Genomic DNA, 20,260 nt, shown 5'->3' with positions numbered 1-20,260 from the left:
AGGAGGAGGGGGAGGAGGGGGAGGGGGAGGAGGAGGAGGGGGAGGGGGAGGAGGAGGAGGGGGAGGGGGAGGAGGAGGAGGAGGAGGAGGAGGAGGAGGAGGAGTAGGGCGGTTCAGAGGAAGAAGAGGGTGAGGATGGCAGTGGGGCCGGGTCCGGGGTCATGTAGGAAGACGACACTGCAGAACAAGCACAGGATGCACAGTGTTGGTGAGGTTCATAGGAAGCAAATAAAAGTGTATTTTATATGCGTATTTATTTATTGTATATATTTCCCTCAACAAGCTTCATAGCCCTAAAGCAATCAATTATTATCAAATGGAAATAACGAATGGCATAATAATGAATGGCAACTTTATTTCTGCTACAGTTCACAAACCCAGGGTTAGACAAACTAAAACAGCCTTAAATGTGGCCATATAAATGAAATTAATATAAATTATTCACTTCATTACTTAATTCATAACTTACCTGCAGCCAGCAGAAGGGGACGCAGGAGAAGTCGAGCCAACATGCCGTAACTGAGAGAGGCGAAGGGACTCAATCACCAAAACACGCAAATTAATGTTTAACACCGAGAACTCTCTGAGGAACAAAGCTTCAAAGCCGGTAAAGTGAAACAGGGGTCCCCAACCCCGGAGAGCCACAGAATCCACCGGGGTCCCCAGCCCTGGTCCTGGAGAGCCACAGGGTTTTCCTTGTTGCTCAAAACTCATTTGATCAGTTAAAGCAACTCATCTCACCTGGATCCTCTGTCCTAGGTAACCTTTATATATTTTTAATGTTCTGTATATTTTATTCCCAGATTTTTCCCTATTTTCCCAACCCGGCCACCCTCATTCACATGACGCCTGATTCTGGATCCTCCTCTGGATCCTCCTCTGGATCCTCCATACTGCAGATGCACCAGCAGTCACACGTGGCCCATGTCGCTGGAGGAGAATGAAGTCAGCGTAGTCCACAGGCACCCAGTCTGACCACCAGGACTCAAACAAACACCATCCAGGACTCGAACAAACACCATCCAGGACTCGAACAAACACCATCCAGGACTCAAACAAACACCATCCAGGACTCGAACAAACACCATCCAGGACTCAAACAAACACCATCCAGGACTCAAACAAACACCATCCAGGACTCGAACAAACACCATCCAGGACTCAAACAAACACCATCCAGGACTCAAACAAACACCATCCAGGACTCGAACAAACACCATCCAGGACTCAAACAAACACCATCCAGGACTCGAACAAACACCATCCAGGACTCGAACAAACACCATCCAGGACTCGAACAATCACCATCCAGGACTCAAACAAACACCATCCAGGACTCAAAGAAACCATCCAGGTCAGCTGTGAGCTCAGCCAGGGGACTGAAAGCAGGAGGGGAACACAAGGGACACATCCCCAATCAGACGCAGGGCAGGCGGTGATAAGACAGGCCGGTGCGGAGACTCCAGCCCTCGGTTTTAATCGATAAGATTTGAAGCGACTGGAGCAGGGGTAGGAGACCCCTAAGAGGAGAGGCGGAGAGCTTACACGACACAGGACTGGACAGATGTCCAAACGGAAAACCGGAGCATTTTAGTGCTGGTTACAGACAATGGAACACTGGAAGCGACTGAATACACCAGACCAATCACAAATGGCCGAGAAGCAGACTATGTATTAAATTGGATGTAATTCCTACCTCTATCATTACATTACATTATTGGCATTTGGCAGACGCTCTTATCCAGAGCGACGTACAGTTGATTAGACTAAGCAGGAGACAATCCTCCCCTGGCGCAATGCAGGGTTAAGGGCCTTGCTCATGGGCCCAACGGCTGTGCGGATCTTTTTGTGGCTTGACCAGGGATCGAACCGCCGACCTTGCGTGTCCCAGTCATTTACCTTAACCACTACGCTACAGGCCGCCCCACCTGATCACCTGATGTGGATCTAAATACCCTCAAACTAAAGGTGGAAATCTCTAATTAATGGTTTCATTTCAAATCCAATGTGAGTGCAGAACCAAAAGAAGATAAATCGTACCACCGTCTAAATATTTACGGCCTGCACTTTAAAATATGAACTCAGACAGTAAAGACATTTCAGTCTAAAAAACTGACCCAGCAGCAAAAGAGAATGCCGTAGCAGGCAATATTATGTATGTTTTTAAAACACACAGAGATACCCAATCACACACAAGAGTTTATCATTCTGCTCCCCAAAAATACTCCAATCTGAGCATCAGGCATGCAAGTAATGGCCATCAAGCAGCTGGCTTGGCCGACTCAATTTCTTAACGCCTGTTATATTTGAATCAATAGACAATAATCAACAATCTAAAGGTACAACAGTCATAATTATGGCATGAGCGAGCGTGATTAGAATTCGTTTTTTAAGAACTCCTCCGCCAATGACCCGAACAAAGAAGCGTTAAAGAGAACGTACAACACCATCGACGGTCAAACCTTCTCAAAAACCGCCGAATTGTTCCCTGCGTGTCCCGTACGGGGAGCGCAGTCCCGTCGGCCTAGTCGAGGAGCGCAAGCCCGACACTGAGAAACGGCAGCGCTGTGCCGTGAGCCGTTTAGCTACTGCGGCCGTGGCCGTGTGCGAGCGCAGAGAGGGAGCCTGCCGCAACTCTGCTGGGACTCTCGCCTGGTTACGTACCGGCCGTTCAAAGCAACAAGCAGTCCGTCACTGAGAACAGGTCCACAGCTCCTACAGCTTCTACGGCGGAGAACACGCAGATAACTACACCACAGGGAGGTCAAGCACGGGAGCACATGAGAGGAGTTTTCTCTTACCGAGAAGAAGCGTCAGGGAGCAGACGGATAAAAGATCTTGAAATACACAGCTAAAGGAAGTGTGAAAGGGTGTAAATCTCTCTCCCCCACCTCCCTCTCTTTCTCGGCATCACTTGCTTCTTGCTCTTTGCATTAGAGTTTAACTTCCTCACATCAAAGCCAACGAGAAACGCTTCTTTTTTTTCCTTTTGAAAAATGACGGAGGGAGAGAGCAGGTATAGACATAGAGTGGGTGAGAGAATGTGCCAAATACAATAAAGGAAAACTGCCATCAGCTTCTCTCAGTGCTGTGCTAATGTACTGTACTAGATTAACCCCCTCAGTGCAGTGTTAATGTACTGGATTAACCCTCTCAGTGCAGTGTTAATGTACTGTATTAACCCTCTCTCTCAGTGCAGTGTTAATGTACTGTATTAACCCTCTCTCTCAGTGCAGTGTTAATGTACTGTATTAACCCTCTCTCTCAGTGCAGTGTTAATGTACTGTATTAACCCTCTCTCTCAGTGCAGTGTTAATGTACTGTATTAACCCTCTCTCTCAGTGCAGTGTTAATGTACTGTATTAACCCTCTCTCTCAGTGCAGTGTTAATGTACTGTATTAACCCTCTCTCTCAGTGCAGTGTTAATGTACTGTATTAACCCTCTCTCTCAGTGCAGTGTTAATGTACTGGATTAACCCTCTCAGTGCAGTGTTAATGTACTGTATTAACCCTCTCAGTGCAGTGTTAATGTACTGTACTGTATTAACCCTCTCTCTCAGTGCAGTGTTAATGTACTGGATTAACCCTCTCAGTGCAGTGTTAATGTACTGTATTAACCCTCTCAGCGCAGTGTTAATGTACTGTACTGTATTAACCCTCTCTCTCAGTGCAGTGTTAATGTACTGGATTAACCCTCTCAGTGCAGTGTTAATGTACTGTATTAACCCTCTCAGCGCAGTGTTAATGTACTGTACTGTATTAACCCTCTCTCTCAGTGCAGTGTTAATGTACTGGATTAACCCTCTCAGTGCAGTGTTAATGTACTGTATTAACCCTCTCTCTCAGTGCAGTGTTAATGTACTGTACTGTATTAACCCTCTCTCTCAGTGCAGTGTTAATGTACTGTAATAACCCTCTCTCTCAGTGCAGTGTTAATGTACTGTATTAACCCTCTCTCTCAGTGCAGTGTTAATGTACTGGATTAACCCTCTCAGTGCAGTGTTAATGTACTGTATTAACCCTCTCAGCGCAGTGTTAATGTACTGTACTGTATTAACCCTCTCTCTCAGTGCAGTGTTAATGTACTGGATTAACCCTCTCAGTGCAGTGTTAATGTACTGTATTAACCCTCTCAGCGCAGTGTTAATGTACTGTACTGTATTAACCCTCTCTCTCAGTGCAGTGTTAATGTACTGTATTAACCCTCTCTCTCAGTGCAGTGTTAATGTACTGGATTAACCCTCTCAGTGCAGTGTTAATGTACTGTATTAACCCTCTCAGCGCAGTGTTAATGTACTGTACTGTATTAACCCTCTCTCTCAGTGCAGTGTTAATGTACTGGATTAACCCTCTCAGTGCAGTGTTAATGTACTGTATTAACCCTCTCAGCGCAGTGTTAATGTACTGTACTGTATTAACCCTCTCTCTCAGTGCAGTGTTAATGTACTGGATTAACCCTCTCAGTGCAGTGTTAATGTACTGTATTAACCCTCTCTCTCAGTGCAGTGTTAATGTACTGTACTGTATTAACCCTCTCTCTCAGTGCAGTGTTAATGTACTGTACTGTATTAACCCTCTCTCTCAGTGCAGTGTTAATGTACTGTACTGTATTAACCCTCTCTCTCAGTGCAGTGTTAATGTACTGTATTAACACTCTCAGCGTTCGCACAGTGAGGTGTTTGGATATTATTTTTTCAGCTTCTCTCCCCCTCCACCTCTCCGTCAGGCTTACTCACCCCTTCCTCGCTCCTCCTCCCTCTCCTTTTCTCTTTTCAGTTCATTTAATCTTTCGCTGGTGGTTTACCATGTCGTAGACTGACAGGAAGACATGTCAACCTGCCATGTCTCCCCCCACCCCCCCACTTCCAATTTAGTGTCGTCTTTCCCCAGCAGTTTCACAGCACCACGCCATTAACAAACGATTCATGAGCAACAGAAACCAGAAAACAGAAATAAGAACAAATAGAAACTAGATTCTAAAAACACTCAGACATCAGCATTTATTAAACAAAACACATAATTCTTATTTAAATGATAGTCTTATATATTTTTCTTTTTTTTTTAGCTTTTTTATTATTATTTTATATACTGCCATCAGGTTTGTGCATCTGACAGTAAATGAACAGAGGCATGTGGAAGAACCCAATCCACAGCTATACTGCTGTTTAGGAAGCCCGCTTTCCACAACTTCCCAGACTTCCGATGGTTAACAGATTTTGTTTTGGTACAAACTGTTGAGCAAGTCCACATCCTACCAGAAAGGGGTAGCTTTGATTTGTGTTTCTTTTTTGTTTCTGAAAATACATTTTATATCAGAACGTTAGCTGGATATTCCACATCCATGGGTCACATTCAGATCTGCAGAATTTACTGTACAAGACATCACAGTCAGGCCAAAAGACACACAGTCAGGCTAAAAGACACACAGTCAGGCTAAAAGACACACAGTCAGGCCAAAAGACACACAGTCAGGCCAAAAGACACACAGTCAGGCTAAAAGACACAGTCAGGCTAAAAGACATACAGTCAGGCTAAAAGACACACAGTCAGGCCAAAAGACATCACAGTCAGGCCAAAAGACACACAGTCAGGCCAAAAGACACACAGTCAGGCCAAAAGACACACAGTCAGGCCAAAAGACACACAGTCAGGCCAAAAGACACACAGTCAGGCTAAAAGACACACAGTCAGGCTAAAAGACATTTCTGGTTTCTGCCTTGTGAATCGGATGCTGAAGGCAAAAAAACAAAAACCCCCAACAGGGCTACCAAACCCAAGAGAAAACGTATCAATCAATACAAATAAATAAAACTCAGCAGTTTGTCAATTGCAGCTTGCTTCTGGCAACATTGGAAAAGATCTGGCACCTATTTTTAAGACAAAATAGAACTTCCTGTGCATAACGTGGTAATCGTTCCCACCCCCAACACCACCTACTGCTCTCTGTGAACGGCATAACTAATACAGGGCAGTTTATACATTTGTGCGGTTCACTGTATTTTTCCCCTCGACAGCAGCCTGGGTGTGGACGGCCGTGTCCAGAGGGGTAATCCTGCCTTGTGATCTCACACCAGCGTGTTTGCTAATCAATGAGTGGAAAAATGTATTTTAAGAGAAAGCAGCCCCATAGACTGAATAGGCAGCCCTGTCTCCCAGACGATTTGGTGTTGTGGTTAGTGTGATTATACATATATTTGGGGAAAGGTAATCTTTAACTGAAATAGGTCCATTGGTGCACCTCTCAGTTTATACGGTAGAACAGTGTAAAGTGCTTCCTACCGAGTTCACTTCGGTAGGACCATCAAGCAGAACATGATTGTCCAGCCTCAGGGTGCTGTTTTTGGGCAAAGAACCACGTCGGTCTGTCTAACCACTGCTATGCGGACAATACCCAACTCTTCATCTCGTTCCCACCAGCTGATACACAGGTTTCTGCCCATATCTCTGCCTGCCTGAGTGACATCCAGAGCTGGATGGGCAACCACCATCTAAAGCTCAACCCAGGTAAGACTGAAATGATATTCATCCCTGCTAATACCTCTCCCCATCTGAATCTCTCCATTTCCCTCGCCATCACCCTGTGCAAGGAACCTCGGCGTGGTGATGGACAGCAGACTGTCCCTCTCTGAGAACATTGCGGCGGTGACCCGGTCATGCAGGTCCTTCCTATACAACATACGGAGAATCCGCCCCATTCTCACCCCCTACTCGACCCAGCTCCTGGTCCAAGCGATGGTTCTGTCCCGCCTGGACTACTGCAATTCCCTCTTGGCTGGCCTCCCAGCGTCCGCCATCAGACCCCTCCAACTTATCCAGAATGCAGCAGCTCGTCTGGTCTTCAACCTTCCCAAATACTCCCACGTCACCCCCCTGCTTACTTCCCTCCACTGGCTGCCTGTCATGGCTCGCATCAAATTCAAAACATTGGTCTTAGCCTTCCAAGCAGTTAAGGGGTCTGCCCCAGCTTACCTCCAAAAAATCAAGACTCTACACCCCTGCCAGACCTCTTCGTTCGGCCTCCACAGGCCGCTTGGCGCCTCCCCCGAACCTCCACCTCACGCTCACGACTACTGTCTGTTCTGGCTCCACAGTGGTGGAACGAACTCCCCGTTGAGGTCAGAAAAGTAGAATCTCTTTCCATCTTCAAGCGCAAACTGAAGACGCACCTCTTCAAGCAGCACCTGTCCCTCCCTACCTCCCTGTGAACCTTAACTGTTGTCTTTCTGTGATATTTACTTGTGTGTCAGGATGTTTAGTTTGGCTAGGTAAGCGGTTTGTTCTTACATTTGCGTGTTGCGGTATTACGATTTAAAAATATAAATATATGATCAAATGGGCCCCGGTCCTTATCCTTGTTGCGCAGGTAGCAGTTGAAATTGTACTTCCCTCTAGGGTCTTTCAGCGCACTTATCTGTGGTTATGGGTATGCACTTTGCAGTTTGTTGTACGTCGCCCTGGATAAGAGCGTCTGCCAAATGCCATTAATGTAATGCAAATGTAATGTGCATCATTAACTAATTTAACGAATCAGTTCATACTGAAATGAACGCAAGCCAATGTATTCGCAAACACGGGAGATGTAATGTAATGTACACAGGTTGAATAAAAGGCAGACTAAGCAGAGTTTTATGTCTTGATGCGGCCCTTTGTCTTTTGTTTACATGCCAGAAACATCTAACTGACGCCCCCATTCTCAACCTCGCGACGCGATGATTCTGGCTGTTGCAGACTACGGCGTAATAGCAATGATCTAAGAAAACCGCCTGAAAGGAAGCACAATGTAACAGAAACACGCAACAAACATCAAATCACTGTCATTTTTATTTTATTTTATTTTTGACATCTCGAGTCTTCTAAAAGTCCGGGAGGCTAGGTATACGCTCCCTGGCCAGGAGAAGAAATAAGCCGGTAGAAAATATAAGTACTGTACAGTGGGACCCAGCTATCATGGCCCGCCGGCTGACAAAAACATGAATACAAAACTGAATTTAGTTAGCTTTTAACGGCAGCTACCAACGGCAATGTTGGCGTTCGCGTGGGGACCGGTTTCTCTGTAAAGCTGTTTTGTGACAAAGCCCCTTTGTTAAAAGCGCAACACAAATAAAAATGAATGGATGGATAATGTGCTAGCTAGCCACTTAATGGTTAGCCACCAAGGCTAATCTCTCGCAGATCCAGCTCACCACTGTAGCCAATCCATACACGTCTCCTCTTGGCCCCTTTCTATTGGGTCATAGAGCATATGGACACAGTGTATTGGACACGATTTTCGGATACAGCGCAGAAATAAAAAAGGGCCACGCCCAGAAGAGGCCTGGGGAGTTTTTAGAATAACAAAGCGCGCTATTGGGCAGAAGTGAACGCAGACACAGGCGGCCAGAGTATCATAGTGCTGACTGAACATGTTTGTTTTACAATATTTTCAAGGTGGAAATCCTGCATAGTATGACTATTTGTACATAAATTAATTCATGCCAACAGCTACATTAGTTAATACCGATTTTAAGGAGACCTCCTGGATGTACCAGAGGAAGAGGACCGGATCCAGCTCTTTCATGCTACACTCGCCGCCCCCTACAGGCCATTCAGAGCCGTTCCTCTTTCATTGCAAACTAGATTTCAGTTTCTAGAATGGTGGGAAGGGGTTTATAAACGGGAATCTAGAACGCAAAAAATAATGAAGGGTAAAGACACACACGGGACACAGCAGAGACACACAAACCCAAGCCAGGCTTCAGAAATCAGGTTCCGTATTTAATTCACACCAACTTAAAACAGGCTACAGTCATCGTCGCGACAACGGGTCTTAATGCACCAAGTTGCACTTCTAAACATTTCCTCTGTTTACGTGTGCCCCCCCCTTCCCCCGCCCCCGCCCCCACCCCCACCCCCAAGGCTGCCCAGACCAGTCACATCACTGTATCTACAGAGAGAGAAAGATAGAGAGATAGAGTGTGAGAGAGAGAGAGAGAGAGAGAGAGAGAGACGCCTAGTTCCCCTTATTAACTTGTCAATGCTATTAATTGCCTTTTATACAATTTACAGAGAATGCTCCTGTATAGTTAATTTATACACGCACGCACGAACGCGCACGCACACACGCACACACACACGCACACACACAGGGGACAGAAAGAGAGGGAGAGAAAGGCGGGGCAAGTGACTATAGACAAACCTCTTGCATGTAAAAAATGAAAATGTGCATCATGGCTGAGGGTGTAACAGTGCTGTGAGAGGAGAGGAGAGGAGAGGAGAGGAGAGGAGAGGAGAGGAGAGGAGAGGAGAGGAGAGGAGAGGAGAGGATGGGCGGAGCATGGTGGTGGGCTAAGCACACGCAGAAAAGCTGCCATAGCCAGAGTCGCATACAAACTCCCCCGTTTCCACGAACGACACAACCACACAACCACACCCATAAGCACACTCAGCACCAGGGCCCATGACCACAGGAGGCACACTGAACCCACCATTTTTATTTCTGCCCCTTTTGTGAATCTTTATTTTTATTATTTATTTCTTTAAAAAAAATAAAATAAAATAAAAACAAGAGAATAGAGAGGTGCCAAATTATTTCCTTATTTTTGGGTTTGATAAGGGACCCGATCCTGACGCAGCTGTGACTAAAGGGTTTCACACAAGGACGCCGGCTGCTGGGATCAGCTTCCACGCCATTTTGGTGAGATGGTTTTTCCAAATGATTAAAAGAAACATCTTGACCAATTATGGCCAGGCGTTACAATGATGCGCTGGCCAAGGCGGAGTTAGTGTGAAGCAGAAAGGTATGATCGGCTTGGCAGATGTGCCAATGGCAGGGGAGGGGTTTATTTATATATTTAAAAAAAAAAAAAAAAAAAAAAAAAAAACCTTCTCATGAGTGAGCTTTATAGCCATCGCTACGATTATACTTATGGCTTTTAGTTATCCTGCTGCATCTGTCAGCCTGTTGTTATTATGGGATGTGCAGGAAATGCATTATGGGGTCAAAGCCCACGCATGCATCGTGAGAGCAACAGGCAGCCCCACCAACCAATCCTGATGCAGCCAAGAGAAGAAAAGCAAAAAAGAAAGGTGGATATGAGGAGCAGGATTGAAACACAGGAGTGATTAGTGTGAGGGTCTATGAGTAGGACTGCGGTACCCCAAACCCAGGCCGGTAGAGCGGCCTCCCTGAGGGGGGTAGAGAGGGGGGCACCCCGGGGCCAGGGGGGTAGTTATACCCAGGGAAGGGGTGCGGGGAGGGGTAGGGGGCGTTGGGCGAGCTGTAGGGCCGGAACTGTGAGCGGGGCGGGCCGGGGAAGGCGGGCTGGATGGGGTAGGGGCAGGCGCCGGGGCTGAACCCCGCGTGGGCCGAGAAGCCTGGGCCCGGAGCGGGGAAGCCGGGGGCCGAAGTGAAGCCCTGGCCGGGGTAGGGCTGAAACGGAGCCTGGGGATTGCCGGGGCCTGAGGCCGAGGCCGCGGGCGGAGGGTTGGGGGGGGAGACGGGGTACGGCGTGTAAGGCAGCGGGTGGCCTGCGGCGGACGGGGACGCGCTGGGGAAGCCGCCGTGGTCGGGCGGCGCGTCCGCGCTCTGCGGCTGGTCCGCGCGCGGCTGGTGGTGCGGCTGTTGCCACGGCGACGCGGCGGCCGGCTCGGGGGCGGCGGCGGCGGCGGAGGGCGGCGAGGTCGCGGCGTCGGCCCCGCCCTTGTGCCGCAGCGCGTCCTGCAGCTTCTCGATCCGCACGCGCCGCCTGTGCGCCAGGGAGCGCAGGGACAGGAAGTGCTCCAGGAAGGAGTCCAGGGACAGGGAGCCGTCCAGGAACTGCTCCGCCAGCGCCTGCCAATCACAGCCGCCGTCACAAACCCGCCACGACACCACGGCGCAACTTACTTAGCTGACGCTTTCATCCAAAGCGACTCTGTTGATTAGGCTAAGCAGGAGACAATCGCCCCCTGGAGCAATGCGGGGTTAAGGGCCTCGCTCAAGGGCTGTGCAGATTATATCGTGGTCATGGGGGCGACATTGGCTCAGGTCGGCTGCCGGTTCAATTCCGCCCTGGGCGTGTCGAAGTGTGCCTGAGCAAGACACCTAACCCCCAAATGCTCCTGACGAGCTGGTTGGTGCCTTGCATGGCAGCCAACTGCCATTGGTGTGAGAATATGTGTGTGTGTGTGTGTGTGTGTGTGTGTGCGTGTGTGTGTGAGAGAATGGGAAGCATCAATTGTACATCACTTTGGATAAAGGCATTAAATAAACGTCAACCATTAACCTTATTGAACCACCAACCTTGCAGGCCCCAGTCGTGTATCACAGGCACGAGGCTACAGACTGGCCTGAGATAACCCTGAGATAACCCTGAGATAACCCTGAGATAACCCTGAGATAACCCTGAGATAACCCTGAGATAACCGTTAGACGCCCCACCCGTCTGTTTGCCGGTGGTCTTTGCTCATCTCTTTGTGCGGGTAATTGGCAACCAGGAGGACCGTCAGCTTAATGAGCTACAGCTGACAGTTTATAAAATGGCTGCTCCGTTTGCCACGCCCGGGGTCTTTGTTTGGACCTGCTGTCTGACTTAGAGTGATTATATTTTCTTATGCTTCATACTTTCACACCCCACAGTTATGTGTGTGTGTGTGTGTGTGAATGGGTGAACGTGAAACATCAATTGCACAGCGCTTTGGATAAAGGCGCTATATAAATGCAGACCATTTACCATTTATATATTGTACTTTTATTGCCTACCTTTAGTGAATTAAACTTATTTTGGCATTGAATTTGTGTGCGGTCTTGTTGCTTGTTACAAGCTTGAGCCAAGTTGTAACACCCACTCGACTAGGCAGTTGAAGAGATCTTAAATTCATAACACAGAGGCACTGTTGCTGTGAGACCGCTCTGTTCAACCGTTACCTCCGATTCTGCCTCAGTGCTGCCACCTGCTGTCTGCAACCGGGACAACAGCCCCTCTGGAGCCACCTGTCCCATGATGCCATCTGATGGGATCAGAAAAAGGGACGGGGGAGGGGGGGGGGGGGGGGGGAGGTGGGAGAGGGAGTCAAAAAAAGTTAACTTCAGTGGCCACAGATTCACACACATTGGGTGACACCCACATTTTCAATACTCATACATACAGAACAATTGTATTTCAGGGGAGGGGGTGGGTTTCTTGTTTTGAAGAATGTGCTTAAACAGCAGGCCCAGCCCGAACACACAGCGCATTTGGATGACGTATACAGTGCAGCAGTGCAGACAGGGAGCCAGTGTGCAGACAGGGAGCCAGTGTGCAGACAGGGAGCCGGTGTGCAGACAGGGAGCCAGTGTGCAGACAGGGAGCCGGTGTGCAGACAGGGAGCCGGTGTGCAGACAGGGAGCCGGTGTGCAGACAGGGAGCCAGTGTGCAGACAGGGAGCCGGTGTGCAGACAGGGAGCCGGTGTGCAGACAGGGAGCCGGTGTGCAGACAGGGAGCCGGTGTGCAGACAGGGAGCCGGTGTGCAGACAGGGAGCCGGTGTGCAGACAGGGAGCCGGTGTGCAGACAGGGAGCCAGTGTGCAGACAGGGAGCCAGTGTGCAGACAGGGAGCCAGTGTGCAGACAGGGAGCCGGTGTGCAGACAGGGAGCCGGTGTGCAGACAGGGAGCCGGTGTGCAGACAGGGAGCCGGTGTGCAGACAGGGAGCCGGTGTGCAGACAGGGAGCCAGTGTGCAGACAGGGAGCCAGTGTGCAGACAGGGAGCCAGTGTGCAGACAGGGAGCCAGTGTGCAGACAGGGAGCCAGTGTGCAGACAGGGAGCCAGTGTGCAGACAGGGAGCCAGTGTGCAGACAGGGAGCCAGTGTGCAGACAGGGAGCCAGTGTGCAGACAGGGAGCCAGTGTGCAGACAGGGAGCCAGTGTGCAGACAGGGAGCCGGTGTGCAGACAGGGAGCCAGTGTGCAGACAGGGAGCCAGTGTGCAGACAGGGAGCCGGTGTGCAGACAGGGAGCCGGTGTGCAGACAGGGAGCCGGTGTGCAGACAGGGAGCCGGTGTGCAGACAGGGAGCCGGTGTGCAGACAGGGAGCCAGTGTGCAGACAGGGAGCCAGTGTGCAGACAGGGAGCCGGTGTGCAGACAGGGAGCCAGTGTGCAGACAGGGAGCCAGTGTGCAGACAGGGAGCCAGTGTGCAGACAGGGAGCCAGTGTGCAGACAGGGAGCCAGTGTGCAGACAGGGAGCCAGTGTGCAGACAGGGAGCCAGTGTGCAGACAGGGAGCCAGTGTGCAGACAGGGAGCCAGTGTGCAGACAGGGAGCCGGTGTGCAGACAGGGAGCCGGTGTGCAGACAGGGAGCCGGTGTGCAGACAGGGAGCCGGTGTGCAGACAGGGAGCCGGTGTGCAGACAGGGAGCCAGTGTGCAGACAGGGAGCCAGTGTGCAGACAGGGAGCCAGTGTGCAGACAGGGAGCCAGTGTGCAGACAGGGAGCCAGTGTGCAGACAGGGAGCCAGTGTGCAGACAGGGAGCCGGTGTGCAGACAGGGAGCCAGTGTGCAGACAGGGAGCCAGTGTGCAGACAGGGAGCCAGTGTGCAGACAGGGAGCCAGTGTGCAGACAGGGAGCCAGTGTGCAGACAGGGAGCCAGTGTGCAGACAGGGAGCCAGTGTGCAGACAGGGAGCCAGTGTGCAGACAGGGAGCCGGTGTGCAGACAGGGAGCCAGTGTGCAGACAGGGAGCCGGTGTGCAGACAGGGAGCCAGTGTGCAGACAGGGAGCCAGTGTGCAGACAGGGAGCCGGTGTGCAGACAGGGAGCCGGTGTGCAGACAGGGAGCCAGTGTGCAGACAGGGAGCCGGTGTGCAGACAGGGAGCCGGTGTGCAGACAGGGAGCCAGTGTGCAGACAGGGAGCCAGTGTGCAGACAGGGAGCCAGTGTGCAGACAGGGAGCCAGTGTGCAGACAGGGAGCCAGTGTGCAGGCCGGTCCACTCCCCCAGTGCCCGGAGCCAGTGCTGGGTCAGCACACTGCTCATGCTAAAGCTGGAAAAATAAAACTTGCAACTCCACTCCTGTTTTAACATGAAAACTCTCTGCCACGTATCATTATCTTCATGAAGAACAGGCCTTTCACTAAAGTGCACCGGATGCTGAGTTAAACTGAAGCTAGATCGTTATCCATCACCGTTTGAAGCCCGGTCTTGAAAATGGCCAGCATTTCTGCCTCCACTACATGTCCTGGCAAGCTATTCCACACAGTGGCCACTCTGTATCTCTCTCACCTCTGAGTACAGAGCTGTCTGTATCTGTATCTCTCTCTCTCTCTCTCTCTCTCTCCTCTCTGAGTACAGAGCTGTCTGTATCTCTCTCTCTCTCTCTCTCTCTCCTCTCTGAGTACAGAGCTGTCTGTATATCTCTCTCTCTCTCTCTCTCCTCTCTGAGTACAGAGCTGTCTGTATCTCTCTCTCTCTCCTCTCTGAGTACAGAGCTGTCTGTATATCTCTCTCTCTCTCCTCTCTGAGTACAGAGCTGTCTGTATCTCTGTATCTCTCTCTCCTCTCTGAGTACAGAGCTGTCTGTATCTCTGTATCTCTCTCTCTCCTCTCTGAGTACAGAGCTGTCTGTATCTCTCTCTCTCCTCTCTGAGTAGTGCTGTCTGTATCTCTGTATCTCTCTCTCCTCTCTGAGCACAGAGCTGTCTGTATCTCTCTCTCCTCTCCGAGTAGTGCTGTCTGTATCTCTGTATCTCTCTTTCTCTCTCTCTCTCACCTCTCCGAGTACAGTGCTGTCTGCATCTCTCTCTTTCTCTCACCTCTCCGAGTACAGAGCTGTCTGTATCTCTCTCTCTCACCTCTCTGAGTACAGTGCTGTCGGTAGGTCTCTCTCACTCCCTCCAGCTGGGAGTATCTCTCCACCAGTTGGTCTCTCTGGCTCTCCAGCCGGGGCTTGAGCGTGAGGTTCTGCTCGGCCAGGCTGCGGTTGGAGGCCAGGGTCATCTCCCGGTCCAGCTGGGCCGTCTGCACCTGCGCGGGCAGAGCCAGGGTCAGAGTCACCGGGAATTAACTCTGCCAGCAAGATTCACAGCCAGACACACACACAAGGACAGAATTCCTCAGTTCACAGGTTAACATGTAATGATGAATATTCACTTGCGAATATGTTACTTAAAAATTTTTATTCGTTTTTACAAAGCATTTGCAGGACTTGGAGCACACCACTGGGCTATCCAGAAGTTCCTGTGGTTGCTCACAAACATCCACAAAGCGTCATTTCATCAGGACTACTCCTTCTACTGAAGAACACCAACTGTGGACACTGCTCTAAACCCCAGCCCTGCTCTACACCCCAGCCCTGCTCTACACCCCAGCTCTGCTCTACACCCCAGCCCTGCTCTACACCCCAGCCCTGCTCTACTCTACACCCCAGCTCTGCTCTACACCCCAGCCCTGCTCTACACCCCAGCCCTGCTCTACACCCCAGCTCTGCTCTACACCCCAGCCCTGCTCTACACCCCAGCCCTGCTCTACACCCCAGCCCTGCCCTACACCCCAGCCCTGCTCTACACCCCAGCCCTGCCCTACACCCCAGCCCTGCTCTACACCCCAGCCCTGCTCTACTCTACACCCCAGCCCTGCTCTACTCTACACCCCAGCCCTGCTCTACACCCCAGCCCTGCTCTACACCCCAGCCCTGCCCTGCCCTACACCCCAGCCCTGCCCTACACCCCAGCCCTGCTCTACACCCCAGCCCTGCTCTACTCTACACCCCAGCCCTGCTCTACTCTACACCCCAGCCCTGCTCTACACCCCAGCCCAGCCCTGCTCTACACCCCAGCCCTGCCCTACACCCCAGCCCTGCTCTACACCCCAGCCCTGCCCTACACCCCAGCCCTGCTCTACTCTACACCCCAGCCCTGCTCTACTCTACACCCCAGCCCTGCTCTACTCTACACCCCAACCCTGCTCTACACCCCAGCCCTGCTCTACACCCCAGCCCTGCCCTGCTCTACACCCCAGCCCTGCTCTACACCCCAGCCCTGCTCTACACCCCAGCCCTGCCCTGCTCTACACCCCAGCCCTGCCCTGACCTACACCCCAGCCCTGCTCTACTCTACACCTCAGCCCTGCTCTCTACACCCCAGCCCTGCACCCCAGCCCTGCCCTGCTCTACACCCCAGCCCTGCCCTGCTCTACACCCCAGCCCTGCTCTACTCCCCAGCCCTGCCCTGCTCTACACCCCAGCCCTGCTCTACTCCCCAGCCCTGCTCTACACCCCAGCCCTGCCCTGCTCTACACCCCAGCCCTGCCCTGCTCTACACCCCAGCCCTGCTCTACACCCCAGCCCTGCCCTGCTCTACACCCCAGCCCTGCTCTACACCCCAGCCCTGCTCTGCTCTACACCCCAGCTCTGCTCTACACCCCAGCTCTGCTCTACTCTACACCCCAGCCCTGCTCTACTCTACACCCCAGCCCTGCTCTACTCTACACCCCAGCCCTGCTCTACTCTACACCCCAGCCCTGCCCTGCTCTACACCCCAGCCCTGCTCTGCTCTACACCCCAGCCCTGCTCTACTCTACACCCCAGCCCTGCTCTACAGCCCAGCCCTGCTCTACACCCCAGCTCTGCTCTACACCCCAGCCCTGCCCTGCTCTACACCCCAGCCCTGCTCTACATAAGTTACTCACAAGTTGCTATGGTGAAACTACCAAAGGTTGCATTCCAGCAATGACATGAAACTACACAAGTTATTAGGAAAGAGATTTTCAGAATGGAATTTTTTGATGCTTTGAAGCCACACAAAGACGGATGTGCCACATGCGATTCACAGGGAATATGTAGAAAACATCCTATTTCGGAGAAACTCTGGACAGACACTACTCCTAACAAGGGGAAATGTACTTTAATTAGATTTTTGGGGCAAAATGCCCCTTTAACATACTGCATTAAGCCAGCATAATGGAAAATTGCATTACACCTGCTATATAAAACCAAGCTATATTACGAGGAAGAAACTCAACGTAAACAGAGGTAAATTTTCAGAGCCGGCATTTACCCAGGACCATAGTGTGTAGTGAACGGGTCAAAGGTTGGTTGAAGCAGTGTTCAATATCCCATGTCAACCACGGGTCAACCAAGGGTCAACCAAGGGATATCATACCGCATCAGGGTGTTGTGTGTGAGAGGGGTATCATATCTCAGGGTGTTGTGTGTGAGAGGGGTATCATATCTCAGGGTGTTGTGTGTGAGAGGGGTATCATATCTCAGGGTGTTGTGTGTGAAAGGGGGATCATATCTCAGGGTGTTGTGTGTGAAAGGGGGATCATATCTCAGGGTGTTGTGTGTGAGAGGGGTATCATATCTCAGGGTGTTGTGTGTGAGAGGGGTATCATATCTCAGGGTGTTGTGTGTGAAAGGGGTATCATATCTCAGGGTGTTGTGTGTGAAAGGGGTATCATATCTCAGGGTGTTGTGTGTGAAAGGGGTATCATATCTCAGGGTGTTGTGTGTGAAAGGGGTATCATATCTCAGGGTGTTGTGTGTGAAAGGGGTATCATACCTCATCAGACTCCTGTACTAGAGACTCAACCTTCCCGGCATCATCAAGTAGATCCTGCAGCTCTGATTGGCTGAGGTCCTGAATTTTCTCCATCAATTTCTCTCCACAGCTGCCAAGCCACACGAGACAACCACGTGATCATTAATTCTGAATCAAACAAGTAATAGATGAAGCTGGCACAATCATAAAGTTGATTCTCATCCCAGGTTTATGAAGGGGAACAAAATAATAAATAAAAATAGTGAAGGTTGCCAGGCACCCAGTATGTTTTCAGGTTAGGGGCATTCATTGGGTGTTGCTGCAAAAGAGCATATGTGCTCAGTCAACCTACCCTGTATAAATAACAGTTAATAAATAAAAAAATAAATACAAAACTGATAACACAGTGATGCAGTCAGAGTATGTTTTTTATTTATTGTTAATTTGGCTCACATTATGATCTACATCAGGGGTCACCAACCTTTTTGAAACTGAGAGCTACTTCATGGGTACTGAGCCATACTCAGGGCTACCAGTTTGTTTTGTCACGCGCACAATACTGACCTTTGAACTAGAGTAGGTCACCTAAACTTATCTAAACTTCATGTATAATAAACATATTTTTAAGATATTGTCATCTTTAAATCTATATAAATGCATGTGTGATTAAAAAAAAATAGCAATTAAATTTAAATTTTAGATGCAGCTCACTAGTGAGTTGTGCTATTTTTAGAACAGGCCTGCGGGCGACTCATGTGGTCCTTGGGGGCGACCTGGTGCCCACGGGCACCGTGTTGGCGACCCCTGATCTACATGAATGCTTGTCTCTCTCTCTCCTTTGAAATAAATTGTCCTTTGAGTGCCAGGACATGCCACATTTGTGGGCAGATTCTTATCCACATACACAAGGGCACACATTAAGAAATATTCTAAGATTTTTAAAATCTGCTAATTAAAATGTTATTTTTCAGGTTATTAAAAAAAAAAAAAAAAAAAAAAAAAAGAAGAGAAATCAGCTGTCAAGTCATACGAACAATGGGCAGTTAAAACGTCTTATGATAAGTGACATTTATCCCATTTAATGTGGTGGTAAGCTGTAGAGTTTAGGCACAGACCAGAATAATTTTTAATAATCAGTTCTGCATAAATGGACAATTACATCAATTGAATTACACCAATGCTCGCCCAGAATTTTAGCAGATCCTTCAGTGTTCAAATTTTATTGGTTACAAAGTAGTTACTACACTAGCCCAGAAGACGACGACTTGTTCTTAGCCCTTGAGAAAATAGTAACAACAACAACAACAAATCCCACGCCGCATATTTCCAAATAAAAATTAATCCAAAACGAAGATGGGCGACAATACGGTCTGTTTCGTCGTCAAAAGTAGTTAAGTAAAAATAAGATCTTAACATAAAGGAGAATGAAAATGATTGCCCCTTACTCGTTCGCTCTGGTGACACAAGAAACGGAACTTACACAATACTTCAGACTAGCACACGAATACTGGCCACAGAACTCTAGTAGAACTTACCTCATTATAACGCTGAACTTCGTCGCTATGTTCTCTTAAACTGCCATTTGGCTTATGGGCATCGACCTAAAAACTCAAAACAACAGTTAAGGTTCAGTTAGCTACATTTCAATGTAACAAAATAGCTACATTCATCCCGATCGTTTTTGCTACTGCTTGGACGCCGGAATATATGACAAGAGCTAGCAACAGGATACAGATAACCTTTGAAACATGAAGGTATTTAATAACGACCAATAAAGTCTGTCAACCCCGGTCCCTCCTCACACACTGTTGTGATAGCCTTCGCTAAATGCCTTCGTGAACCGATAACCACAAGCCAGGTCCACAGATGTTTTGATAGCCAGCTGGCTAGCTAGGCTACTTGAAATCACACGGACCGTAACATTCACACCAATGGCTTAATCATAATCGAATATAGCTAAAACATTTGATCGTCGTCGCTGAATAGATACGTCTATAGCCATCTCGTTATCTCCCGCTACCTTGTCTGATGGTGACAAACAGCTAGCTAGCAAGCCAGACTAGCTAAGTATGTTGGCGACAATGAAAGGCAATTCGCCTGCGATAACTTCCAAGCCTCCCTCCCGAATGAACCGAGCTAGCTACACCAGCTAGCTAACGAAGAAAAGCAGAAAACACTCGTTTCACGTCAGTCAAGGCAAAGACGACGTAAACATCAACTAGCTCCAGTGATCACAACATTAAGGACTTAAAGCATAAGGGATTTACCGGCCTGATATGTCACAAGAGAATGATTAGTTTCTCTTTTTGAAAAGTTTCACTTCAGCCCGTTGGAAACCACCGCCATCTTGGATCCAACACCCTACTTACTTCTATAGGGGTGTATCATTATTAACACCCAAGATTGACCTAATTAAAAGTCTGTTGTAAAAAAATTATAATAATGTGTTTTAAATTACCGTTACTATTTCTAAAAATGTACTTCCAACAATTGGTTTGTCTTGAATTCAACAAATTACCACATTGGTTTGAAAGAGTTTGAATCAGAGTGACTCGCTGTTGCATGCACTAATGGTGCGTTCCGAGGCTCAGCTGATTTGAAGGGAAATCCCGATGTGACGGGAATATTCCATGCCACGGATGTTCGTAGGGGGAGTGACACGAGATAGAAATGCATAGTCCTGAACGGTTTCCGCGCACAGCTACAGGAATCTGTCATTCTTTTCTAGATTAGTCCGTGAAAGAATATCAATGTTAAGTTAAGTTATTTAGTCAGAAGTACTTGATCTTGG

At 49.3% G+C, this 20,260-nt stretch overlaps 2 protein-coding genes across 8 annotated transcripts in view; both read right to left on the bottom strand.

The window, feature by feature from the left end:
* LOC133131393 (uncharacterized) overlaps positions 1-2,888 on the bottom strand; it is a 5,795-nt gene extending 2,907 nt beyond the window's left edge. Inside the window, exons 1-3 of one of the 3 annotated variants that reach the window (XM_061246737.1) lie at positions 2,802-2,888; positions 470-519; positions 1-177 (exon numbers count right to left, since the gene is read on the bottom strand). The exon at positions 1-177 is cut by the window's left edge and continues 81 nt beyond it. In XM_061246737.1, coding sequence (XP_061102721.1) covers positions 1-177; positions 470-512 — 220 coding nt within the window. In that variant the 5' untranslated portion in view covers positions 513-519; positions 2,802-2,888. The other 2 variants (XM_061246738.1, XM_061246736.1) reach the window with 2 other exon arrangements.
* Positions 2,889-8,876: 5,988 nt separating this feature from the next.
* vps37c (VPS37C subunit of ESCRT-I) lies at positions 8,877-20,070 on the bottom strand. Of its 5 annotated transcripts, none has more exons than XM_061245647.1 (6): positions 19,928-20,070; positions 19,005-19,070; positions 17,491-17,599; positions 14,785-14,956; positions 11,886-11,968; positions 8,877-10,811 (listed from the first exon to the last, which is right to left on the bottom strand). In XM_061245647.1, the coding sequence occupies exons 2-6, from the start codon at positions 19,007-19,009 to the stop codon at positions 10,116-10,118; spliced, it is 1,065 nt and encodes a 354-aa protein (XP_061101631.1). In that variant the 5' UTR covers positions 19,010-19,070; positions 19,928-20,070; the 3' UTR covers positions 8,877-10,115. The 5 variants fall into 5 exon arrangements, with proteins under 5 accessions (XP_061101631.1, XP_061101630.1, XP_061101628.1 ...); XM_061245646.1 differs by lacking the exon at positions 19,928-20,070 and adding an exon at positions 19,737-19,896 and having other exon boundaries at positions 19,005-19,077; XM_061245644.1 differs by lacking the exon at positions 19,928-20,070 and adding an exon at positions 19,737-19,895.
* Positions 20,071-20,260: the final 190 nt, after the last annotated feature.

The sequence above is a fragment of the Conger conger genome, chromosome 6 (genome assembly GCF_963514075.1).
Source record: "Conger conger chromosome 6, fConCon1.1, whole genome shotgun sequence".
NCBI classification, from domain to species: Eukaryota; Metazoa; Chordata; class Actinopteri; order Anguilliformes; family Congridae; genus Conger; species Conger conger.
The sequence above is the reverse complement of the archived record's forward strand: the minus strand, read 5'-3'. Positions and strand labels throughout refer to the sequence as shown.

What these genes read in the sequence shown, in the direction of transcription:
- vps37c (XM_061245647.1), bottom strand. An exon ending in TAGTACAGGAGTCTGATGAG is followed by an intron (nt 14,957 to 17,490) that starts GTATGATACCCC and finishes CTGCCCGCGCAG; the next exon opens with GTGCAGACGGCCCAGCTGGA. An exon ending in ACAGCACTGTACTCAGAGAG is followed by an intron (nt 11,969 to 14,784) that starts GTGAGAGAGAGA and finishes TGATCCCATCAG; the next exon opens with ATGGCATCATGGGACAGGTG.